General features: G+C 38.5%; 2 protein-coding genes across 3 annotated transcripts in view; both read right to left on the reverse strand.

Annotated features, from left to right (window-relative positions):
* sh3glb2a (SH3-domain GRB2-like endophilin B2a) overlaps positions 1-18,709 on the reverse strand; it is a 47,855-nt gene extending 29,146 nt beyond the window's left edge. The window contains exons 1-7 of one of the 2 annotated variants that reach the window (XM_086031184.1): positions 18,554-18,709; positions 18,033-18,174; positions 8,976-9,104; positions 5,805-5,938; positions 4,785-4,877; positions 1,661-1,723; positions 163-186 (exon numbers count right to left, since the gene is read on the reverse strand). In XM_086031184.1, coding sequence (XP_085887310.1) covers positions 163-186; positions 1,661-1,723; positions 4,785-4,877; positions 5,805-5,938; positions 8,976-9,104; positions 18,033-18,174; positions 18,554-18,616 — 648 coding nt within the window. In that variant the 5' untranslated portion in view covers positions 18,617-18,709. The remainder of the gene's footprint in view (positions 1-162; positions 187-1,660; positions 1,724-4,784; positions 4,878-5,804; positions 5,939-8,975; positions 9,105-18,032; positions 18,175-18,553) is intronic. The other variant, XM_086031185.1, reaches the window with a different exon arrangement.
* A 5,575-nt stretch (positions 18,710-24,284) lies between these two features.
* The window catches only part of pnpla7b (patatin-like phospholipase domain containing 7b), a 46,049-nt gene continuing 43,000 nt past the window's right edge, over positions 24,285-27,333 (reverse strand). Inside the window, exon 35 of the mRNA XM_086030336.1 lies at positions 24,285-25,771. Within this exon, the coding sequence (XP_085886462.1) occupies positions 25,724-25,771 (48 nt within the window). The 3' untranslated portion in view covers positions 24,285-25,723. The remainder of the gene's footprint in view (positions 25,772-27,333) is intronic.

The raw sequence follows: 27,333 nt of genomic DNA on the forward strand, positions 1-27,333 counted from the left end.
ATTGTATTGCAACATCCTTGCCATTACTCACCCCTATATATAGCCAACAGTTTCCCATCCCTTACATCTATCTATCTATCTATGTTCTGCAACGATATAGTAGAGTATGGAGTATTGCTCTATCATTGCAGAACACAATTAAAATAAAATAGTCATACTTACTTTTTCAACTTCCTCACTCCAAAGCTGAAAGGTACAAGAATATGACAGAAGAAAAATGGAATTTAGAAATAATTACATTTAAATGATAGAAATCTGTCAATTTAAAAAAAATGTTCCATGTATGTTTACATTATAGAGGGGCGGGGCACATGGGGACTGGCCAGTTGGTACACGAAAAAAAAAGTACTTGATTTTTGGTTGCACATGATTAAATGTGTTAAACTAATATATATAATTTGTTATTTTTTGAGGAAAACATGGAAAAATGACAGGTTTAACAAATTTTAATCATGTGCAACCGATGTACATGTTCGAATTAAGTAAATCTAAAGGATTTTTTTTTTCAGTGTATGGGGATGCAAAAAGATTTTGTGATGGCGGCAGTTCCACTTCCTCTTCTAATTTCATTGAAACAAAATTGACCAAAAAGATTAAAACGTTTTTTTGATGTTCAGGTTGTCCAGTAAAACTGTCCTGGCATTTACATAGGCTGGATTTACGCCACATGTGCATGTGAAACAAAAGAGATTATTTACATTCAAGTGGCACAATCTGAATGTGTCAAGACAGTATGAGATGAGGGGCGCAATTACCTACTTTCTGAGGGGTATGCAGACACATAACAGGACACCCTGACCCCCCCTACCTCAACATTTTTTTCTTCCCTTTTTTTTGTTTATATGTATCCTATTTTCATGGAACATCAAACTTATCACAAACTTTTATTTTAAGTTACATCTTACAGCAGGTCATCAGCTTAATCAAAAAAAAAAAAATTATATTAACATGCAACAGCACCCAGTGCTCAAAACATTTTCTGTAGTGGTCAGGTTTAAAAAATACAAAAGTCAAACCAGCTTTCTTTTGCGATTTTGTGCCCTTGAGAGCCTTCTCTTTTTCCTCTCCATCTTTAACTCCCTGTCATCAGATGTTACAAATGCACGTACTCCAGCGCATGCTTGAGGGGGCGCGCACACCGCGGAGCAGAGGGGTGCCTAATCAGTGACATGCCTCAGTTATTGATAACATGAACAAACAGCTGTTAAATACATAAAATACCTACTCGAAATAAGTTTCTTCCCATCACGTTGGCGCCCTTTCTGGTGCAGTGCCAAAGAGAGCTTCTTTAGCTTCAAAAGGATCTCATTATTAAAATGTATCGATCAGAAGGGTAGAAAATCATTTGCATGGCATACCATGGAACAGAGTCATAGTCAAGTGGCGTTTAGCTGGAACTAGAACCTCACTCAAGGAGGAGTGAATTTTGCAGTTCCAAATACCAGTAGAGTTTAGAATTTAAAACTTCCAAGGATGCAGCTTCCAAGCATCCTATGTACATAGTAGTTTTAGGGTGTGCACTTTTATGCAAGAAGCTTATTGTAAGGAGGTAAAATGTTATTCTTCTATTTTCGTAAACTGAGGCAGTCGCAGAATTCACGAGTGTTGATGGTACGGTTATGAATGTGCAGTTAGTTTTAGAAAAGGAGAATCTTCTTACAGCAGAGGCACTGGCAGAGAGCACATAGTTCCGTGGTCTGGTCTCCTGAAAATCTGGAGCCACCTTTAGAAGACAAACAAACAGATTTGATTTTATTTTCATTTTATGAGTTTTTGCACATAATGATGGTTTGCAGTTCAGCAGTTTTGTGCCATCTTTGAATGTGGATTTTTATGCAAAAGTGCCTTTTGCACTGGGGGGAGGAATCACAGTATGTGGTAATTTTTTGTTTGCTTTACACCATTGGTTAGTTTTATGCATACTGTGATATAGAATGAAAGAACAGACATATATGTTGGTCTTATCTAAGGCCACACAGCAACAGACTTCGTTCCCTAAAATAATCCTGCAAACACAAAAGCGCGTCAAGAAATGCTTGCATCCACAAGAAGACACTGAAGAAGCTGTTAAGATGTAATATATATGCCAATTCTGACGTGGCGCTGTAGCACAGTGGTCACCAGAACGAACAAAACGTGCACTTTCATGATCAATGTAGACACGAGTCGAGCCGTCAGTGCGTGCTGTCACGCATGACGTAAAGTAATCCAGTCACGTGATAGTAGCAGAACAATAGAAGCTCCGAGGCACTACTGTACTTAGAAGCAACGCGATTCATGAAGTTGGACACAAGCTTAGAAGTTTCGGTATTATTTGACCCTTAGTTATCCGCCATTGTTGCTGTCAATGATGGTGATTCTTTTTTCCTATTGATGGCAATATACTGCAAGAATTCTGGAGGGATGTACAACTTTGAATCACTCCTAGAATCCCATCGTTTCCAACCTCATTATCAAGAAATCATATTACATTTCGCCTCACTCTTCCAAACAAGAATGAGGAAATCTCGACAAATATAATTTTATGTATAGCAAAATTCTTCATCCACAAGAAAAATATCAAAAATCAAACCGTTTTTCTAAATTTCATAAACAAATTTGGTATTTACATTAAGTCATTAAAGTTAATTAAAAGACCAAAGATACAAATAATACATCAACATCTTGAAGGAATCCCCCCCCTTGTGTTGAGTTGAATGTTTTTATTACTATGTCCTTTTTATCTTTGTTTTGTTTATTTAAGACTTAAGTACATATAACCCGCGACCCTTGTGAGGAGAAGCGGTATAGATAATGGGTGGATGGATGGATGTACATATAATTTATACTTATACATATGCACTTGTTTTTTGTCTTTTGAATTGTTTTGTTTACATATATATTTATATCATCTCACTACTGCTCCCTTGGCGATTATGTTGATTTATGTTGAAAACAAGTTTAATTGTTGCCATTTTTGTATGTTGTAATGTGTTGTTCAATAATAAAAATGTTTGAAAATTAAATTAAATTAAATTAAAAAAAAATATATATATATGTGCCATACACACCAAAAGGCAAGGAGCTTGTTTAGAGACCCATCCACTCTGGGGACCTGTTGTAAAAGTTATCGTTTTCAGGCTCCTAAACGCCGCCTATGTGTTGACGGAATGCCCAAATGGTAAATAACTTGGCCGGATACAGTGAAACGGTTTACGTGTGAATGGGGCCTAAAATGACATTTTTGTCTTCTATGAGGTAAGGAAGTGCCAAGTCCTATGTGGCCCCACAGTAGCGCTGGCATAAAATTGTGTCCTCCTCCCTCATTTAAATTGCCCATCGTGCCTCAAGATCATTCAGAGGTGCTGAAATTGCATTGTTGAACTCACGGTATCTTGCAATAATTTCTTTTTCTGGCATGACAGAAATGTTTACATGCGCAGGTATGCTCTCCCTGCTGACTCCTAGTGGCACAATAACCAGTTATTGTTGCACATGGCGGTGCCGTTTTGTACCTGCCTTTCAGTCGCAGTACTTAAAAACGCAATATCACCCACTGTAATTTGTCTCAGGTTTCATAACTCATCTATTAATAATCTATAATCTATTTGTGTCTATTCCTCCCAGTATGTTGCACATATAGGTAGCAACGTGCAAAATAAACTGAGCAGAAATTTTGCCTGTTTGGTCGACAGCAATTCCGGGTGTGCAACTGTGCATGGTTAGTAAATCAGCTTCCATCTTTGCGCCCACATCACAATAAATATTGTCAAAGTTAAATTATAGTTGAGCTCATCTTTTTATTATTATTTTCTTTTAAATCAATTTCTGTCAGAAACAGGTATATTCCTCTTATTTAGATTGATATTTACATTTGTGCAAAAATGTGTGCTACTTTGCCTCTGTTTACATTTGATAATTTCATATAGGAGCAGTTGGATGCATTTAAAATGCATTTCTCATTTGATACAGGTCTGTTTGATGTCACTTCCAAATAAAGTAAGAAAAGGTAAGCAATGAGAGTGTGTTATATATATATATATATATATATATATATATATATATATATATATATATATATATATATATTTTTTTTTTTTTTTTTGAATAACTGAAAATATATAATGGTATATCGTTTGTGAAATAAAATGGTTTACATCGTGATAGAACCTTTTTTCCATATCACCCAGCACTCAACCTATAGAAGACATGAGCTACCCTTTTGGAATTGAACTACTGAAATTAATTGAGTTTTCCAAGATAATGAAACTTTGATTTGTAAGTTGTACTGGTATTCATTTGAAAATACAAACAAATTCTTTTGTTTTTACATTTCATATATAGTATAATGCACGGTAGTATTACAAATGATAGAGACGTTTAAATATTGTAAAGACAAAATAAAAATTATAAACGCAATCACACTAGCAGTGATTTGTTTTTGAGCTGAGGCTTAAAAACTAACAAACATGAATACTATAGGTAAAAGCCGAAAATGTAAAAATTTAAAATCATTATGTTCAAGATTTCAACTTCAGGTCAAAAGTATTTTTTGTGCAATCTTTGCTTTTGCTTTGACTTACTACATTGTGTTAATGATCATTAACCAAAATATCAAGGAAGCAAATGGGACAGAAAGACAAATTGTTAAAAATACACTGTATTCTTAAGAATGTGTAAAATACACTCTTGCACTGCCAATTTATGAAGATACAGCAAGTGAAATATGAATGCTAGCATGAACATTCATTATAAATCATGATTATACATCAGTGATTATAGAGAATACATTGTAGTTTACTCACAGAAGCCTTTGACTCCGCCGCTTTGGCTTTCTTCAAACGTGCTTTGGCTGCATCCAAATCAAGACGAAGATTCTCTAATTGACGTCGCTCTTTCTGCACATAGCAACATGGTCAGAGTTTAATTAAAAGTCCCCATATATATTTCGGTACAGCATGTTCGGATCGGTCCAATTGCATACCGTTTCTGATCAGTTTTTATTATTAACGCTAGCTAGCGAGTAGCCGAGTCTTCACACTATTGAGTGTTGCACGCGTAGGAGAGTGGGGGCACAGAAGAGGAGCCAGTACGCCAGAAGCCGTGATAAATCATAAATGCAGGGATAAATGGCATTATTATTAAAATTGCCAATGGAGAAAGGTACGTGGATAAGTTCCGAAGTTGTGTGCTGACATTGCAACATGGAGATCGGTGGCTATGTTGCAGGTAGCACGTCTAACATAATAACGCACTTAAAACGGCATCATCCGACTGTGAATGTTTCTTCGACGAGGCAGAAAGCAGTCTTTTTAGCCAAAAACTTCAAACTTAAAATAGTGACATTTATCATCTGCTGTTGAACATTAAAAGATTTCAATGCCTAAAAAGTGTATATAATTTCATAAAGGCGTTTTAAAGTTACTGTATTTTTTTTTTTATTATAAAGAGTTTTAATATAGTTAGCAATAATTGTAACGGTTATTGTATGTATTTTTTTCATCACAAAAAGTGTATACATCAGGGGTGCTCAAGAGCCCCTATCCAGCCTGTTTTCCATCTCCCCCTACCTGAACACACTTGATACTGTAGAGTTTGACAGCTGTTGTAAAAATACTGTCATATGATAAGCCTATGCCATAATTTGGTCCCTACTAATTCAAATCAGGAGAATAATAATACCCTGTGGCTAGTTCAACATGGTTACTCACTTTCATTGCTAGAAATAGACATACTTCTTAATGCTTTACACAGGAATAGTGAACCAAGACAATAAGTAAAGTAAATAGTTGCATAAGCACTGCAATGAGGTATTGCACACTAACTGTAATAGTCCTCCAGTCTCCTTCCAGAAAGTTCCTGAGGGGTGTCAGAAAACTGATGGCTGACGTATGAAGGAACTCTCTCTCAGTTGCTCCTAATCTTCTCTCACACTCTCCCACCTTGATTAAACTGCTTCCTGCAGGAAATAGAAATGAGTTATGTCTACAGATGTTGCACTTGGTTACTTTCAAGATAGTGAAAGCGCTTTTACACTCTTGTCTTGCCGTTATCACAGAATAATAGTATACCGACATGACGGGAATGGAATCTCATTAACACAGTGATGAGCATTCAAGGACTTATGAAGGACTGGTAAACCTTTTTTAACATTATTATTTTATTTTGACTTTTATTTTACATTCACCTTATCATCACAAGTTGGTTTGTTAGTTGAAATAAAAAATGTTTGTTTGTTGAAATAAAAAAATTGGCCTAAGTGTGTTCCAAGCAATAGCATTACATTTTGATGAAATGTAGAATCAAAAATGATGTGGGTATAATAAAGTTCTTTTCAACTTTCAACATTTGTTCCCAATGGCCCCTCGCTGAACCATTAACATGCTGGAGGGGTTTGTGTGTCCCATTGATCCTAACAGCCAAGTTGCCCTGAAATTTATGCCCTGGCAGGGTCAACCCTTTGTGCCTTTTCCAGGTGTTCCTTGTTGTCTCATCAGTTCCCTTGTATTTAGTTCCCTGGTTTCTGTCAGTCATTGTCAGATCGCTGTCACTGTCATGTTGTTTTGTTCCCTGGTGTTTCGTTACTTTAAGTTTTGAATTTTTTTTAGGACTTGGTTAATGCTGGTTTGTTGTTAATAAATAGTTTTGTTCAGTATGCCCTGCTTCTCCTGCATCCCTGCATTTGGGTGCCCTACCCTGCAACCATGACACACAAGACTTGCTGGTACGGCAATGAGTCTGGATTTACAGGCAGGTCACCCAAGGCGGGTCCTAGGTGAGGGACCAGACAAAGTACGGTTCATAGACCGCTATGATGACTAAGATATGGACAGCGTTTTCCCTCTTACGGCCATGGGTCTCCAGGGCCCCCCTCTGGACCCAAGACCGGAGGTGGGCTCGATGGCAAGCGCCGGGCCTGCACCCATGGGGCTCAGTCCAAAAGGACAACGTGAGTCCCCCTTCTCATGGGCGTGAGCCACCTGTGGGAGGGTGCAAGGGGTCGAGAGGAGTGTGAGATTGGCGGTGGCCAAAGACGGGGACTTTCACCTCTCTGGCAGGGAAAGAGCCCTAAGAAACTGTTGTTGCTTAATGCTTATGTAGACTTATCTTTTTATTTACCCTTTATCTCGATTAGGCATTTGAAAACAGATTCTCATTTGCAATGTCGTCCAAACTGCAAACAGTCTTTGAGGCCTTAATTTTATATATATTTTTTGAACTATTTGTAGCCTGTCGCGGAAATGAATATGTACGTAATATGTAGCTTTGAGTACATCACATTGTTTGTATATGAGCATATGTATTTGCTTTTAATTTGTCATGTTTTACCCTGCTGTCTGCAGCTTGGCCAGCATTGCAAATATCTTACTTGGATAAGTAAAAATTTAAAGCAACACTGTGTCATATGTCAGTTTTTGTTGATTATGGCGGCGCCATGTGGACAAAGGCGGTAGTGTTTTGACAAAAATCAACCACATTTCCCATGTGTGCCGGCGCGTAGTGTCGTGAAATCCTGAGCCGTCCTTATAGCGAAAGGAGGAAGTGAGTATGCCGTTTAGCAATTCAGGACATTTGTATTTTTATGTGTGCTAGGGTTGATCCTATCCTCCTCAAAGTTGCTTTGTGACAGTAAAAACGATACAGACCCAATCAGGGCATGAAGTCTCGTTCAACTACTGTACTTGTAAGTCAATGTTTCATCAAAAGAGTTGTGAAAATGTTTTATTAAGGTCAATTTCTTGCCCAGTGCTGCTTTAAATAAATTAAATAAATACATGACTTCACTGACAGCTCCTACGGAGTTTTTAATTACAGCGGCGTGAAGTAAGTTTTGGAGAAAAAAAATTGCCACTTTTTATTTGTGCACATTAAAATACATTATTTGTTTCATGAAACATGATACAGTAAGGAAACGTGGACTGCATTTCTTAATCACTCAACGTCTTATATTGACCAATAAACAATAATCCAGTGGCCCTACCACTTCCTACACGTCACTTCATTTCATGAAACATAATATGTAATCGTGGACTGCACTTCTTCTATCACTCACTCAACTTATCATATAGACCAGGGGTCCCCAACCACCGGGCCGCAGCAGGCCGCACAGATGGAAGAAAAGGAAAAAAAAAACCGCACAGTACTTCCGGTTTATTTATTATCCGAGGTTGAACAATATTTTATTTTGTAAAGTGACCGGATTCTCTCGGTTACATCCATGACAGCCCCTTAACGCATGTCAAGTTGTCTCCATCGCGTAACGCTAATATTAAATTCACAAGCTAGCAAATGAGTAAAATATACAGATGTATTTGGAAAGTTTCTTTGCAATGGGGAAAAGGCCTAGTGAGAATTCAACATGAGAGCCTATACCCAAGAAGTTAAAGAAAGGTACATTTCACAGACAATACCAGAAAACCTACCGGTACATGAAATATGGATTTACGGCGACAAGTGATTCCCACGCAGGAAGGAAGCCCACTCTGCACAAGAATTTGTGCAGACAATGCAGACTTCAAAACTGATTTGTCACAAATGCAAGTGCCTTGAGAGCATCATACTTGGTGGCTCTCTAAGGCGAAAAAGTCATTCAATATTGATGGGGGGAAAAAAAAATGGATTTGCGAATCCATGTCTCCCGCCTGGCCCGGGATCACCCGAGAGGAGGTGTATGAAGTGGCTAGGGAGAGGGAAGTCTGACCTTCTCTGATAAAGCTGCTGCACTCGCAACCCAACCCCAAATAAGCGGAAGAAAATGGGTGGATGGATGGATGAATGGATGTTCCCAATGGAACATGCCTTTATGCCATTTTTGGTCAGTTGCTGCTATGTTCTGACCAAATGTGACAGTACATAGAGAAATTTCAGTCAGAACCTCTTAACAATTCATTTAAGACACATTTTCAGACCCAGAAAGGCAGTCAAACAGAAATCTCACTAAGTTAATTATTCAAATGGATTTAACGTGTCTTAACACTTTTTTGCTGAACACTTACCATAAGGAGTGTCAGGACCAAATTCGTTCGCAGCATCCTGCATGTAATGACCTAGAAGTTCCCCATTGGTAACTCTGGATGGTACCTTCCTGTCCAACTTTTCGTAGAGAAACTCTTCAATTCTAGCACCTGCAAAAGGGTAAAGGGTTAATTTATGGCAATAAAGACATTTATAGATGCTGTTTGAAACTTCAGTGGAGTTACCCCCTCAAATATTACATTATCATGACGTAACAGATGAGACTCCAACAATACACAGCAAGCAAACTCCGTTGCCTCCCCCACCAATTAAAAAAAATAAAATTAAACACAGGATACAGATACTGGACTTGGCAATACCACACGCTCATGGGAGTCTGTGAGCACAACTACACCCAGCTTCACTCCGGGGAGCAAGAAACAGGACACCCTTCTCCCTTTCATTCAACACAACTGTATACATTTCCAATGAACACATGCTGATAATGAGAGGAAAGGACAGACGCTGATAATGCAGATTAACATGTCATTGGCGACCAATCTCCAAAGCCGTCCACATGTGTATTGGACACTATTGGCCGATATTGTACACATATCTGTGCATATCGTATTTTCCGGACAATAAACTGCAATTTTTTTCCTAGGTTTTGAACCATGCGGCTTATAGACCGGTGCGGCTAGTATGTGGATTTTCTGCCAACTGTAGGAGCGGTCTAACCGGAATTAGAATAATACAATTGCCATTAACAGGATGTAACTACAGGTGGAGGAGTTCAACAGGCGAGGGCGCTATGCACTACGTTATGAATTAAGTAGTATGTGGAAGTAGATCTCACAAACTGGAGTGGTAGCGGCACGTTAAAGGCTGTGTATTTGTCGATTCAAAAACATGTTAAAATGCAAGAAATTGGCGGGGTTTCACGAGGATACATTAGACAGTGAAGCCAGAGACCAATATTTGCAAAAATAGACATTATAAATGGTTAGTATTATGCTGTTTTCGCATACCTTGTGTGTAGTGTGAGTACCTACACTTCGGAGCAATTTAAACATTATGAATCTTTAGCCTCTCGTGCAATTTACGAACGGGTAGGTGCAGGACCTACAGATGATGAAGGTGGCGAACAATAACAACACCATCAGTCATTCGGACTAAGGTAAGTGCTGTGTGTTTGCTTATGAACCGTCCACTTAAGCTACACAAATGAATGTACTTATTTCCTTTTTAACAGTGTATGTGATCGTTGATCATTTCCTTTTACCCCACTCGAGTGCATGCACGCATGTGATTAAAAGAGAAAGCAAGAGGATTCTAAATTTTATTTTTAACTTACTGCTATGAAAATGTACGGAGTATACTCTGGCCCAAGACGGAAGGTTGTTTATGGTGAAATGGTTTCATCTTACATCTTTGTTATCGTGTGTGGTATTGCTGCACCCCCTAACTAGGGTTGGGCACCGAGAACCGGGAATCGAGTGGAACCGGCACCATCATTCCGGTTCACCCGGAACTGTTCAGATTTTGGTCGGTGCTAAGTTTCGATTCCTAGTTAGCCGCGCGGAAGAAGCACAAAAAGTAGCACACGGCGCACAGCCCCTCCTCCCGCCGAAGTTGCGTACCAATAGCATAGTAGCTCGCCCCCACTCGAGCTGCTGTGCTCCTTTATGTCAGTCCCTCCAATTGGGCCGGGGCGGCAGCGACTCTTGAGCGTGCACCGGGCCCTTCCGCGGTGGCAGCGGTCGCCTTTCGCAGGCCGGCCCGGCTGGCTCATTCGGCCGACGGCAAAGCCATAGAACTGACGCGATGAGGCTCATAACCCAAAGTCAGAATCGCCTAACTACTGTACGTCTTGAGCCAACAAGTTCAACACACAAATGCACATATCAAGCTAATATTTAGCTTATAGCATACACAGCTGCAGCATACTGAACATATACGCATACAGCATATGGTTACATAGACTGCTTGGATTAGATAGACTTTCCTTGCTTGCCCTTAAAATGCAGCGTTGTGTTTGTCGTGTATATATATATTTTCTTTCTAAAGAAAGAAAAAATGGGGTGGTAAGAGTGACATTATAAAACCTCAGTGAGGGGTGGCCATGCATGCACGCGTGTATGCGTCATTCTTTATCATACCATCCACTGTCAGGGTGTAGGGACTTGTCCACGACCACTTCGTCCACAACACTTTTGATCACTGATTTGAGTTCAATTTTGACTTCTTGTACTCAGTGAAAATGGCAAAAAAACGGGATGCTCATCAGAATAAAGTAACAATTGATATTTAATCTCTTGATTCATACTTGTTTAAACCAAAATACACAACAAAAACCGCCAAAGTACAAGATATGATTGCTGGAAAATTGTTTGCTTCCTCCTAATCAGTGACACCTGTCACCTCAGGAAACCCCAAATTCAACCCCAATTCGGCACAGGTCAAACAAAAACATCGACCCTTAGTAGGGCTGAACGATTTATCGTTTCGCGATCTCAGACAACGCGATTTCGAGATCGTTTCTTTAAAGGGCACTTATCCCCCACGCTCACCATTAATGGCATGCTACTGTGGGCAGGTCCAGCGCTGAACTGCTTAAAAAAAAAAAAAAAGCGCTGTCCTACTCCACACAGTCGCGGCTGCTTGAATGCTAGGCGCTACGCTAGCGTGTCCTGTTGCAGCACTAGTGTTGCCAACTTTCTTACTCCTAAATAAGGGACAGGTGCACGGTGGTGTGAGCATGACGTATGAATTTTAGATTTTTTTTCTAATTTTCACGTTAATGCTGAAACCACATTCACGTAAAAATAAGAAAAAATTGTTTTTCACAGGACAGCGACGATATGTTACCTCATATGAAACCTCATATGAAACCACAATTTGGCTCTTTTCATCAAAAAACAGGTGTAAGAAATCTGAAATGTAAAAGAGGAGTGTGACCCACCAAATTTATTTTTTCCATGGATATTTCTGGCTGCTTTTGACTGGCTTAAGTAGTCTTCTGTCATTTTGCGCAGCCAGAGAGAAGCTCTTACATGACAGGTGGAGTGATTGCCGCTTGTTCTGAGACTCTTTGACTGATCTAGGATCTGTCATGTGTAGTACCGAGAGTCTCCATTAGGAGCGCTGTAATGTGCTATCACTGTTTAAGAACCAGCAATCGGGTCGCTAAGTGTGCTGATTGCTACAGTGAAAGTGAGTCTAGAATAGCAAAACAAGTGCTTAGGTGTACAGTAGACTTTTTACTGAAGCCTGACTAGAACCGCGTAAGGGTGGAGAGCCAACAGTTATGAACAGAAATGTTGTACTGTATTACAATTAACACGCATCTAGCCAAAAAAATAAGGTGATAGGGCTATATTAGCAATTTAGCACACGCTCTAACACTGGCCGGAACTCGCCAACGGCTTAAATAACCCAATCACAAATATTCTCATTGTGATTTTTACACTCACCATTACTGTTAGGACCAAAAGATTCAAATAATACCATGATATGTATTTCAAGTCATACCGCTTAGCCCTCAGTCTCTGTTTGAGGCAGTTAAGTCTGTAGCAAAAATATGGGAACATATTGATTTATGTACAAAGAGCATGTACATTAGAAAAAGGACTGCCTACCCTCACATAACGCACCCTCAAATATAGTGTACTTGCATTATTAGAGTAATAGCATTTAATGTTTTTGATGTTATAATGGCATTTTGTGTTATGTTTGCAAATGTTACTGAAGCTTGATTTCAAGAAAATCGCAAATTAAATCGAAATCGCAATATCAGTCAGAAAAATCGCAATACAATTTTTTCCTAAAATTGTTCAGCCCTACCCTTTAGTGGTTGGAGGAATAACAAAAATATGCAAAGCAAAACATGGGGCTCCTACACAGGGTTCCATGAAATAAAATTCACAATTTAACACCTATCCAGAAAAATGTCCAGCAAACACATAATGGAGCAGGATCAAGTCTAAGTAAAGAGCAAAATGACACAAAAATCTCTTAATTCTTAGTAATTCTAAACATAGCTTTTTACTCAGGTTTGTTCCTGCTTGTATTATGAGTGTGTGTGCCAAATTGGTATATGTGTGCATTTTATTTCATGAAAACATTGCTATGGATGTGTGTATGATAAAGAATGACTTCTCAGCCATGTCCTATGCTTGCTATGGTTGAAAGTAATGCTTTTGATTGCCGCTGACTAAGAATTGTATTATTTTTTACTTCATACAGATTCTTTTAAAGTTTGCATTCAGATCAATTGTATATTAATTATTTAAATATGCAGTTAATATAAATAACTTGCGGCAGAGTATCAATGGATCTAAGAATACTGCATTCATGTGAAAATGGCAGAAAAAAAATTCAAAATTTTCCCATAGGTGTTGTGGTGGCCAGAGGGTGACAAGGCCACCACATAGCTCCGCCAATGATATGAGAAAAAAAAAAAAAAAACGATGTGTGGGAAGTGGGTAAATACAGTAAAATTCCCAGAGGTGCAAGATAAAACCTGTCCTAGCTTTCTGTCCCAACTGCCTTTCCTGCTCAATGTGTAATTTTTCCTTCAGTAATAAAGTTTTGAATGTTCTTCTCCTCAAATACCAATATCCGCAATAATCCCTGAGCAACAATTTAATGGCTGTTTTATTTTCTAATATAGGATTAACTGCAAATTAAACATTAATTGTTCCTCTAATTGATGTAATTATCACTTTAAGATCAGGTTGACTTTTACTACTATCATAATAGAATGTATGATAATGATAATGATATTAAAAACTATAAAATACTGTACCTGTACATCGTGTTAATAAGGAAAGTGGAAAAGTGCAAGACTAATAAGGAGGTCTTTATGTTGCACCCTTCTGGGTTTCATTTTGGAAAGGCTGATCATTGACCTATTCTGACTCACTATCAGCTAGCAAAGTCTGAGCTTAATACAAAAAAAAAAAAAAAACTCCTCTGTACAATTGACTAAGGTGAAAAGAAGGTTCCCACAACAGGGTTAGAGTAAAGAGGCAAAATACTCACCAGTGTGGTCAACTGTAGCATGGAGAATCAAACAAACCAAAAGTTAAAACGCTACAATATTTTTGAGTGTATGCACGTCAGCTAATAACTTTTTTTAAAATGCAAATCACCATATCTGTAATATTCTAGTTTTGCTAATACTAAGTATTAGTATTAATCTGACGATCAATATTCCCCATACAACATTTTATGACTTTTCCAAACATGATTAGGATTTGCATTACAGTTTAAATCTAAAATTCAAAAAATGCTTTGGCTGAAGGGTGAATTTTCTTTCAGTTTTTCATTATACTGTTCATCAACCGCTGATGGTAGTGTGTGAAAAATATGTAGCATTCCCAACCTTTTTATGGCCAGTGTACCCCTGAACATTTTTGTCATACCACAAGTACCCTCACTCTTGGTGTTGATTCACCAAAAGTAGAACGCAACTGATTATTAAATGAAAATCATTGGATTTGGTTTCCTTAATTTAAACATTAATTCTTGCATTGGCATTGTCTGCTTTTGAACTCAAACTCAACATGTTGCCTTGAAAACAAACAAGTAACATAAAATCAAAAAAATATTAACCAAAACAAAGATAATCCTGCCTTTGTTTTATATAACATTTACCACAAAAAATTGGAGCTGCTTTGGATAAGTCACCTTTACACAGGCATTTTTTAAACTTTATTTGTATCAGTAATCTGATCGTTAAAGAAACACTTGATTTGACAACTAAGAAGCTGTTGTGATTTTGGTGCGGCTATTCCACAGGTTATTGATCAGGGAAATCAATTATTAGATGTTTCCACGTAACCCCTGCAATGTGCTCCTATACGCAAAACAAAACATTATTGTATCATCAGTTTTACAATACAGTATGTGCCATATGTGATACATAAAAATTAAACACTGACGAATGCCAGATTTTCAACATTGTGCAGAATAATTCTGTGATATTGTATGACTGCTGTTTTACATTCAGCTCTTTGAATGTTCTGAGTGCCCAAAAACGTGATTTGGGCATGACATTTGATTCCGTGATTAATTCATCACTATGAATTGTGCGAGTTACATACATTATTATGTCTCGAAGCAATTCAGGTATCTCTAGTTTTCAACACTACGACAGCTATGGGAGGTCAAGCTACATTCATGCTATGGTACAACTCCTTTATTTTGCAAAATTGAAATGGGAGTTTATACAGTAACATTCAGACTTTAAAAACAATAGTTAAAGATCCCATATCTTTTTTTTTTTTTATCTTCCATGTCCTTTTATCGTGTGTTTGACATAATTTGGATTGGATTTGCCAACAAAGCCTTTTTTCAAGTTTGCTTTAAAGTGGAAGTCAACCGCCCAAGATTCTTTGAAATAATATGTCCTATGCACCTTCACTAGTCTAAACATGGCATTCTAATTAATGCTACATTTGTGGAATATGAGGTAAGCAGCAAAATCCACCTGGTTTTAGCCTTCTCGGGTGGCTGCCATTTTGTCACTTCTGCCGACTGAAAATGACATCCAAATTGCTCAGGACTCAGGTGGATTTTACTGCTTAACTCATATTCCACAAACGCAATATTAATCAAAATGCCATATTTCGGCTAGTGGGCCTGCACAGAACATATTATTGTAAAGAACATTTTTGGGTTGACTTCCACTTTAAATGCCTTTCATTTTGAACAGGTCATTTTCTCATGAACATTCAATTTTATTTATTTATTTAAAAAAAAAAAGCTTTGCTGTGATTAGTATGTTGCTCTCCATAATTTGATATGGAAAACAACTTTCCTCTGATTGGTTAAAGTTGATTCCATTGAAATTCAACAGTCTGTTAGCGGAATTGTGGCTGGCCACGGTGAACCCTTGAGGCAGTCGCAACAGCACGATGGCCCGACATTTGTCCTCCTTTTTTTCTACATCAAACTCCGTGCTGATGCCACGCAACCTCGCGGCTGCGACTGTGTGTATTTGTGGCTGTATCACTCGAAACCTATGGGAAAATATTTGTCTCAAAATTATTCACACAAATATATCTGCGTTTTACACATGTTTTTCAGATCTCCAATATATCCATAATTTTCAAGTTTTTTTTTAATGTTGTGTGACTATCATAATTTACTGTATCATTTGTAAATATTCAATTCTGCTTGTGATTTGTTAAATGTGCGTTCACATGCACATTTAATTTTGAGACAAATGTCACACAGGTTCAAGATATTAACACAGGTATCAGGCATTTCAAAAGGCCCATCACTCCTCCGTCCACTAGGAGGCAGTGTTGCTTCCTACTTTGAATAGGAATGAGTCATTCCCCGTTTAAAATTAGGAAGCTGAAAAATGGAAAACAAGCCTTTCAGATTTTCTACTATGTGTTCATTCAACACAAGTCACGAAACAAAATACAAACACAATTTGCTTCCCTCGAGCTCGCTTTGCTTTTGACAGGGAATATGTTCTTCTTCTAGGGCTCCATAAAAGCAGAAGAGTTGCTAGCCTTAGCCACCGGCTGATAGCTGATAGCAGCGTGATGGAAGATTGCACTGAGGTCAGACGGGCATGCAAGACTCCTTGTGGGGTTGATGTTGGCGTAAGCAAGGATGGTACACTCTCAAGATGATGCCGAAAAAAAGGAAGTGCTATTGGTGGTGGAAGTTCAAGCTTGATCATTGGCTTGGATCTAGTTTTATAAGCATAACTTTTCACGCCAAAGGTATTATCTATGGAATACAGTAGCTGTAATATATTGCCCAAGAATAAGAGTGTTTTCATTAAGAGTCGGTTTGATAAAGATATTTATTTAGTAGGTCAGTTACTTACTCATGAAAGTCACTTCATCAGTCATGAGGAATTTTGTCATAAATTTAACTTCCCCGTGTCATACAGAGAATTTACTCAGGTTATATATTCTATTCTTGCTCGTTCTGTTATACCCTTTGTAGGAAAATGTGTTTTTCGCTGTATCACAAGAAAGATAATCGAGCCATCCCTACATTGTTTCAGACTTTTCAACTATAAGTTCTTAACTGGAACTCTTCATGAAAATACACCCTGGTCCAAAGTTTGGTTGTTGCTTCATAGGTTTTTGATCACCAACAAAGTTAGAGTTAAAGTTCCTAAAATTCTACATAAAACGCATCCAGTAAAACATTTTATGATAACATTTAAAGTTGATATTGAGACCAGTTGTTCATTTTGCTCAGCTTCTCCTGAAACTGTATCTCATCTTTTCTGGCATTTTGAGCCTACAATGAAACTATGGAAGGATGTAGCAAGATTTATTCGTGGTACACTTGCTGCAAATTTCGAACTGTTTTATGAGCATGTTATTTTTGCTTATTTTGTAAAGGCTAAAAAAGATGACAGAACGTCTTTGTGATAAATCTGCTAATTATATAAGCGAAGTTTTACATACATAAACGTAACTTTGGAAATCACTAAATGCTTTTTGCAGTATTTTATAAGGACTTTGAATTAATTAGTGCCTGTCAGAACAAGAAGGCAGAGAAGACTTTGGCTGCATATGTGAAATATAAATTGTATGGGTTAAAAAAGTAATGTTTTATCTCCTTTAAGCTATTATTGTTATTATTATTATTATTATCATTTAATTTTTTTTTTTTAATGTGTTGTATCGCCCTGGCATTTTTTGTTTGTTCTGAATTTGCACTATGTTGATATGACTTCTGTGTTATTTACTGATGTTGTATGTGCAATTTGTTGAATACAGCATTTTTTAAAAAAAAAACAGGGAGAAAAAAAACATGTTCAGTTAATGACAGCTAGCTGATCAACATAAGGTACAGTATGTGCCGAACTAAACATAAATGTATTGTAACAAAACGAGAGTATCTAGGTATCACCAAATCAATCATATTTATCAATTTTGTGTGGTATGGTAAGAACTTGCACTAAATTATGTGGCGTTTTAGTGTAACAGTGAAATTCACTCAAATCATATCAAAACGAGCTGTCACTTCCTCTTATTTGGCTATGTCCACACTTGGTTAGTCATAATACTATTTCACTTTATATCTTGAGATTTCATTATATATTGATGTCTTACTTGGGTTGGGCTGCAGCAAGACCACGGTTTGTCTGTAGATCTTCTCAGTCCAGTTTTTGGTGCAGTCTGCGCGGATCATTAGGCTTTCATAGTGAGCATCCAACTCAGTTTTCTCCGCCTGGCCCAGCTTCTCTCCTGTAAACTGAAGCAACACGCAGTTGAACTAGTGCAACACGGTTTTTCCATAACCTCTGTATGATCTGTATCTTCAAAACAGAAACTTGGTTTAATAAAACACTGGGGAAGCATATGTCACTCTTCTGTCCGACTGTCACAATCAACATTTCTGCAATACAGCATACTGTAAACAGGCTAAAAACAACGCTAACATTAAAAACATTGTAAGCCCAACGTGAACCAACGCAGTTGTGGTATAATCTTCAGTATTAGTATGCCAATTTATGGTAGCGTTAGCCATGCTATCTCCAAGAGCAGCATTAAACAGCGACTGTAGGTTCGAAACATATGGTAGAATACCAAACTAGTGCAGTGCATGAGCTTTTAATGGGGACATTTCATACCTGCACGGCCCGTGTAAATAGCAATCCAGCACCCGTGGCAAGCTTTTTCACGTTAAAATCCATTGCGTGGATCTCCGCCAAGAGGTTGTTCGAGTCGAGGGGTGTGTTCCACACCGGACAGGACCAGAGGATAGGCGATGTCACCGCTCGAGAGTTTTGAACCTCTGCCAAGTCACACGTCACGACAACAACACCCATGTTTATTTGATTTCTATTTTTTTTATGACTCCCATTTCAAAACATGTTCTTGGTTAGAGATGCAAAAGAGAACCACTGTTTTTCGTTCACACGTTGCAAATTATTTCCTGCATATATTAATAATTGTAATTTTTGAAAAGGATACTGAACGGGGTACTCGATGCATTATCTTGCTAACAACAGTTAAAATATATCTTTATTTTTTTTGGCACCAGTAAAATGGGTCCGTATCTCTTTTGATCATTGGATGTTACGTTTGAAATAAGATATTAAAAATTGAAAAACGATTCGTTATTTGATTTTCGTTTTAATATCAAAATACCAAAATTGAAATACAGCTTGATTTTCTTGTTTGGTGTCTGGAACGAGTAAGAACATGTCTAAAAACAGTTTGATGTTCAATTTTTAATTCTAAAACGAAAATAGAATATATAATGAGACAAAAATCGAAATACGGCTCATATAGGTGTACTGTATTGGTTTTAGATACCCGGAAGTTGTCACCGAAAACTTTTCTCATAGTGACCAGGAGATGGCGACAGCGTAGCGCCTGAAGGCGATATCGTGACCTGTATTGTAACCTGGAGAAAATTGTTGGTATCCTGTTAAATAATAGCAATATAAGAAAAGTAATCAAAACAAAATTAAACTTTAATGAAAACTAACTAATGAAAATCAGAAATAGCTTTTGCATTATGGTCGAACAGCTTTATTTAGATTTAGCCCAAAATCCAACGTCCGGAAGACGTCTGGTGCTGGGTGGTAGGCCTGTACAAAAATGGTGGTACTCAGAGAAAGACTGAAAATAATTTGACCATATGGACATGTTCAACCAATGTGTTGTCGAATTATCATCACATATGTCTTCCAACTTAGGTCAGTTGGCCAACATTTTCAGGCATACATACTCCACAACAACGATGGGGGAAGACCAACATTCTCTGGTGAAGGATCCAACAGTGACAACGTACACGTATGCTCCACTACTCAAATAAATAAATAAACACATTTGTATAAATAAGTATGTCCTACTTTATGTATTTATGTATGTTTTCATGGAGGACTATGGAAATCATAATGTATTCATTCACATTTGACTGTAAATCAGAGGACTTTGACTCTTGTTTTTTTTTTGTTTGTTTTTTTAATAAAAATGCCAACCACTATAAGCCCCCCGCCCCCCTTTCTGTTTTGTGTGCACAAAGCTTGTTGGCAACAATGATGCTTTACTTTTTTTGTTGTTGTACCCATTCTGCAATACATTATTTTGAGAGTTGTGCTTCACTGTTAAACCTCATGGCCGTTGTGCACTTTAAATGCATGTTTTTTTCCCTTTAAGGGAATGGTTAAAAGGGACACTTGGATGAGCTTAACATTGGCACTTATATAATAGTGTATAAAAATGAAATCAGTACTAAAATGCCCCCCCTCACCCGCAAAGTCTCTGGAGTGATTTAAGGGCTTTTTTTGTGATTAGATTTACAACAAATTGGCACGCCCCCTTTTGGAGCTCGGCTTTTTATTTTTTCGGTCTCAGCGGTCTACGTCACAGGAGGGAGGCAAGTGTGGTAATATTGCTCGCTTTGTCAGTTCTGTTGTCTAAAACGGCGAACGATCGCCACCAAAATGCACATTACTACTCTTGTCCACTTCAACGTGTGAAAGTGTTCTGCATAATACTTTGGATTTATCAACATCAAACGTGACCTCATCAATATTACCCCCACAAAATCAAAAATACCGTGGCGATGGCTTCTCCACTTATATGTTGAAGCGGACAAGAGCATGAATGCGCACACGAACCCCGACTGGTTATATTCCGGACATTTAGCTACGCTAAACTCGTGTCAACTCTCAGGAGGCAGATGGCTGTTGGCAGCGGGCAGCAGGCAGAAGCAGGCGGGCTTGAAGGTTCCAAATTGGACGGAGTGTTGTAGGTCGAAAAACTGGGCCCATTTCTTATCCAAATAAATGTGCAGGTCTACTCATTCACACTTCAGTCTCTGTAAATATCCTGACTGGTGTTTAATGCCTCGCCTGTCCTAACCATGATCAGAAAAGAAGCAGTGTATGCTTGTCCCAGTATAAATCTATGTAGCTCTGCTCACTTCCACATTTCCTCATTCTCATATAAATCAGCAACGAAGAGGTTAATCATTTTGATATGTTGAAATGGTCATAGGTAGGGTAGTCCACATGAATTTTGGTGCCAATTGATCCCCGTTTTTGGACATCAATGGAGAGTTTGTAAGCGGTCCCTCCAGTGACTCCGACCGAACATGGAGAGAACGGTAGGGGCGGCGCCATTTTCCTCGTTAAAAGGAGGCGTTATTCATGGAGTCACTTATTTCCTAATTTCTTCAGAATGAATTGATAAAATAGAAAATGACAACTCTTTTCATTTTCCTGATCGGAAAATATATAAAATGAACTTGTTAGTGAAATCATGGCCATCCCGACCCATGTATCTCTTTAAGTAAGATCAGTCGAGATCAGGAGTGTTCTGAATACATTGATGAGATTTTCTTTTTTTTTTAATGTTTGTACATATGAATAAGCTTCAATCTTAGGTATGTCACTTTGCTCTAAGAAGCAATGCTATGCTGTGGATGGAGAATGTAAGATGGACCACCTTCTTACATCAGGATTTTCTCAATTGTTTCATTTAAAATAAAATAAAAACAGCTCCGAAAACAGCAATAAAAACAGCAATAGATCCACTAACATCAATGGAGATCCAAACATTACATTAGATTTTTCTTTAAATTTGTGCCCACATTATTAAGATACCATGGACAGAAAATGTTAATGTGTGACCATAAAATAGTCACATATAATGGGTGCACAAAATACCAATTTGTGAATTAGATTGACATGACCAACTTTGACATCTGGGTTAGCAAATGCCACCCATCTCTGCTGGCGACCTCGGTGTGTGGTGTCCTGAAAGACAAGTGTCTTTGAGTTAGAGGTAAGAGCTTAAGCCCCAAGCCCGAGTCTGAGCCCGACCCGAATTTCGGGCCGGGACGGGCCTAAAATGTCAATCATTACGTAATAATAATAATATAATTTATAACCATTATCACCCTTTGTTATCATAAATCACCCCTCCTCCTCCCTCCTCCTCACAAATAAACAGAGCTGGGCAGCGACCCTCCGTCCCCGGTTTTCGTCCTGCATATTTAACAGACCCCAGTGGTCCCGACCCGCCCTTCGCCGGCGACAGCCATTCAGCGTCGATTACATAATCTTTAGGTCACACGCAGGTGCCGCACTAGCAGACACGCTGCCAAACAAAGAAAAAATATCAAAGAAAAACAACTGACACACACACGCACAGCGTGCTGATCGGTGAAATTTTAAAAAACGGGGCACATGTCACTGTGTCTGTGGGACTACAAGGTACACCACACCCTTTTATTTTTTATTGTTTCCTTACTCGACCGCGTGTCAGGAGTGTGGCACCTGCATGTGACGCGGTATCGGTAAAGTCCGTTCTCAATGCCGGTTGGCTGACTCCGACCGACTGCAGGGACCACCTGGGTCGATTGAATATGCAGGACGGAAACCGGGGACAGAAATGTCGCTGCCCAGCTCTGCAGATAAAATATGACATTTCGGGTTTGCTTCGGGCTCGGGCCTGCAAATCAAGTTAATTGGTCGGGCTCGGGCTGGGTCGGGTTTTAATACCCGTGGGCCTGGGTTGGGCTGGATTTTTTAGGCCCGATCTTACCTCTACTTTGAGTAGTCTGTTCTCATCTTTAGCCTGCAATGGCAGCTTTTCCACATTGCTTTTGTAGCTTGTTACCAGCCTAAAAGAAAATGCAGTCTTATTTGTGTCACCATAGTCTTTAACCTCCCTCATTTTTGTCCAAGCCTGTTTCATGAGTTATTTTTTGAAAGATGAACCTGCTGAACCACAATACAAAAGCAATGTAGCAGTAATGTACTTTTGTTTCATTTAGTAACTCAGAACAAACACAACAGCCACAGGGGTGGCAAACAGAGGCAAAGAAATACATTACAGAAATGTATCAAAGCGTGACTTCATCAGCAGGCGCGAAGGACCCGATACAATCTGGACACCCGATCACATCAGGTACCTACACCGGCAAGCGGTAACCCACCTTGGCAGCAGTCAAAATGGGCTACAAGACACGTTTGTCTGCGACACAACTGTCTGACATCGGCATAAGTGTACATCAGTGCTGGCCAGAATTTTTTAAAATCTGATGCTGCATTCATACCAACTCCGTTGGGAGCGTTTCTGGCGGCGCGTTTCAATTGGAGTCAATGTAGTTTGCGCGGACAGGCACAATTGCGTGCGGGGCGAATGATGCGTTTGGAGCGGTGGGACGCGGAGTGAAGCACCAAAAATCCACCCATTCATCGCAATTATGAAAAAAAAAAAAAAAAAAATGTAACCTTTTTGCCATTTCGCCTAGCGACAGCCAATCAGCATCGGGCAATTTTAGAATTGAGACTTCATTGTAGTTGCAGAAATGGCTACTGACTGGAGTGACCCCTTCAAATAACAGAGGCTTGTGATGAAAGCCTGGAAAAGCATCACAAAAGAATGCGAAAGTTTGGTGATAAAATGTCAGAGATGTACGTATTAGGCATGGAGGACCCAAACGCAGGAGGCAAAAAGTGCAATATTAAAGCGGAAGTCAACCCAAACATTTTTTTCAAAAATATGTTCCCAGCAGGCCCACTAGTTGAACCACGGCTTTCTGATTAATTTTGCGTTTGTGTCATATAAGTCAGGCAGCAAAATGCACTCGTTTTTAGCCATCTCTGGGGTTGGCCATTTTGTCTTCTGTCGACTGAAAATGACATCATAAGTGCTCACAACGACCAATCACGGCTGACCTGTTTCCTGAATCTAACCCGTGATTGGTCGTTGTGAGTAGTTGTGATGTCATTTGCAGTCAACAGAAGAAAAAATGGCCGCCCCCAGAGATGGCTAAAAACGAGTGGATTAACACTTATTCCACAAACGCACGATTTATCAGAATGCCCTGTTTCAACTAGTGGGCTTGCATTAGAGGTAAGATCTTAAGCCTAAAATGTCAATCATTACGTTCGGGTCAGGTCGGGTCGGGGCAGGCTTCTCTCACTGACTTTTTTTTTTAATGAATATATATTTTTATAAAAATGTATACTAAAACGATGTGTGGATACTAAACTAAGGAATACTTGTTATAAAATAAATAATTTGGATAAAACAGAGAAGGCGCTGTAAGGTAATTGCTATTTAACTACTAAACAGGAGCCGCAGAGCCAGAGCACGCTTTGCGCACGTGACAGAGCCAGAGCATGCTCTGCGCCTGTGAACGCCGAGATCTCAAGTGTGAAACCCCGTATTGGTGTGGGTATCGCTTTAACAAAAAATCATGTGATCAATACAGGAAGTGTGTCGTTTGGCTGTGCAGTGTCAAACTGTGTTTATAAGGAAACAAACTGTATCGACATGTTGTGGGTTTGTTGGATGGAGATTGAACACTTTGGTTAACAAAATCCCATACATAAATTACACGTTATCTCTAAATTTTATGAGATACATTTGTTATATATTACATGCTCATTTGAGCCTTTACACAAACAGGCAGATTTTGAACTCAGCAAACAAATGGAGCAAATACATTATACAAAGATCACATTTTAAGTACAAAACAAGAAATTGAATAAAGATTTAATATTATTTCACAAACTAATGTTGGGTCAGCATGCAAGTTTATCCTTTTTTACATAATGTGACCTGCAATGATTTTTGATGTACAGCAGAGGTCAGTGTTGACTGACCAACACAGTATCAATACAGTGTCAACACAGTTTGTGTACGTACTGTGTCAGTACATTCCATGAGGTATCATCAACCCATCAACCCATTGTTGTGATGGCATCACAACAACAAAGATCGAAGAAACTAAAACACTCGGAAAAAGGGCTCGGACTTGACAGTGACCTGACAACATAAAAAAATCACAACAAGAACGTGGGGAACTAAATACAGACAAGTTGACAAGACAATGAGGAACACCTGGACAAGACACAGAGGGTAGGAGGGAGCTGAAAACCGGGGACTGGGATGACAAGCACAGGTGGACTCAATAACCTAACGAGATACAGACAAAGGAACACAAGAAAAAATATGACACTTAAGTCAAAAACCAAACTCAAAAGACTATGACAAGAAACGTAATGCAGTTATTTATTCTTGATCTTTTGTCTCATCATATTCATCTTTTGATCGCAAACCCAAATGTTCTCAGTCTATAGAGAAAAAATAAAGGCCTCGCCGCAAAAATAGACGATTACATAGATGGACAAAATTGGGCTTCCGACTATGCTTAGTCCGACTACCGGTATTTTAATTTAAGTTAACCTTTCTATCGTATATCGCCTACAAAATGGGCGTCCGCCACAGGCGGACCGATTCGTCACATAGGCGGAATGCCCAGCTCTGAGTATACTGTACTGTGGGTATCAACATACAGTATATACACACACACGTTTTCTTCCCTATCACTGTCAAATGCACTTCATGAGTCAGAGGTATATGCATGATACTGTTCCAAAAAGTGACACTAATCTATCATACTCAATAGTCCATACATAATATCATATTGTGACAATGCTTGCCATATCAGATGGACGGCATTACCGGTAATTGAAATCATGGATGCCTACTGACATTTTACCACAGAAATAAACATATAGCAGCAAACAGTCTCTTTTCTTCACAATGAAAACTGGACAGATGATGATTTTCAAGTCACCGAATGTGCCATTCAGTCAATATATTTTTCCACAGTTACTTAGGACAGTCATTTGAAGACCATCAGTGTATCAGTATTGAAAGTATGGTGAATTTCCCCAAAGAAATACTCTAAATGTAACTGTGGATCATGGACACGAATCCTGACAGACACTTCTGATGATTGATGGAAATTACAGCCGAAGACTTTCTTATGAATGATTCGCCCGGTGACGCATTCTGACTTGAATTTCTTCATCCTGGGGATTAAAAAAAATAATACAAATTTGAATAATGCTGCTTCTCCGTTTGTGAAGTCTTCTGTTTCCCTTTATGCAGACAATTGATATCATGATATGTAAAGATTTAACAGTCAGTGCTAAAATTGGTCAAAACTAAATGTTATTGAGATTTAATGAGGAAACAAACATTCTAATTCTTCTGCTTTCGGTATTTAAACATTCTAAGAACAACTTGTGTTTGCGTGACTTGCACAATAATGTACAGTATGTGTTCACAGATTGATACCTTTACCGTTTTTGGTACAATTTAATCAATTTCAGTCTTAGACCTACAGCAGAAACACAGTTAAGCATTTCAGGAGCAGAGAAGAATTAACAGAATAGTGAAGTAAAATTTTGTGAAACAATGGATTCCTGCCTCCATCTGGCGCAACGTACAACAATCATATTTCTTTTTTGAATACTGCACTTGGAAAATTAACCATAGCCTACACTGGCAAGTACAGTGGTTTGAGATACTACCCGAGTGTTCCGTGGTCCTAAATAAGTCAGACTTGATGAACCATGACAAAATATTAAAATTCTGTGAAAATACAGTAGAAACATATCAAAACATCCCAAACATATCTAAACCCTTTCACAAAATACAATTCAAACATGTCTTCAAGCAAAGAAGGGATAGGCCAAAGATTTATTCTTGCCTATCCTTTAAAATATCACACTCCTCAGTTTGACATAATTTCCATGGCATCACAAGTCATCATGCAAATAAAATCATTAGTTTGAAAGAGGAAGTCAACCCCAACAGTTTCTTTACAAGAATATGTTCTATGCACGGCCATTACTCTAAACATGGCATTCTGATTGATATTTTGTTTGAAGAATACAAATGAAACAACAAAAGCCAACTGTTTCTGGCCCAATCCTAATACTCACTCTTGCACCCACAACTTAGTTTCAGAAAACGGGTGAGCCATGATTGGTCGTGACCTGAGCCCTGACCAACTGTGATGTCATTTTCAGTCGATAGCAAGTGACAAAATGGCCACCCCCGAGATAGAGAAAAACGGGTGGATTTTGCTGCATAAGTCATATTCTACAAACGCAATTGTAATCAGAATGCCGTGTTTAGACTATTGGGGGTGCATGGAACATATTATTGTGAAGAACATTTTTGGGATGACTCCCCTTTAACTAATTTGATGCGTGTTAACTCATTTTTTTTATAATCCAATCGTATAGTGCCATCCACGGGTTAACTTTGGAAATGCTTTTTTTTTGTGTGCATTTGATGTTCAAGGCTCTAATGCTTAAAGGGATGGTGGTGCCGGGATGGCCATGTTTTCACTAACAAGTTCATTTTATATATTTATTGATCAGGAAAATGAAAATGCCATTTTCTATTTTATCCATTCATTTTGGAGACATTAGGAAATAAGTAACTCCATGAATAACGCATTCTATCCTTGTTCGGCCGGAGTCACGTGAGGAACCGATTCCAAACTCTTCATTGGAAATCATTCTACTTTTATTGCTTGTAACTTCCAAAAATGGCGATCAATTAGCACCAGAATTTATGT

Source organism: Filicampus tigris, chromosome 5 (assembly GCF_054856515.1).
Source record: "Filicampus tigris isolate MCC_2025a chromosome 5, RoL_Ftig_1.0, whole genome shotgun sequence".
Taxonomy (NCBI): Eukaryota; Metazoa; Chordata; class Actinopteri; order Syngnathiformes; family Syngnathidae; genus Filicampus; species Filicampus tigris.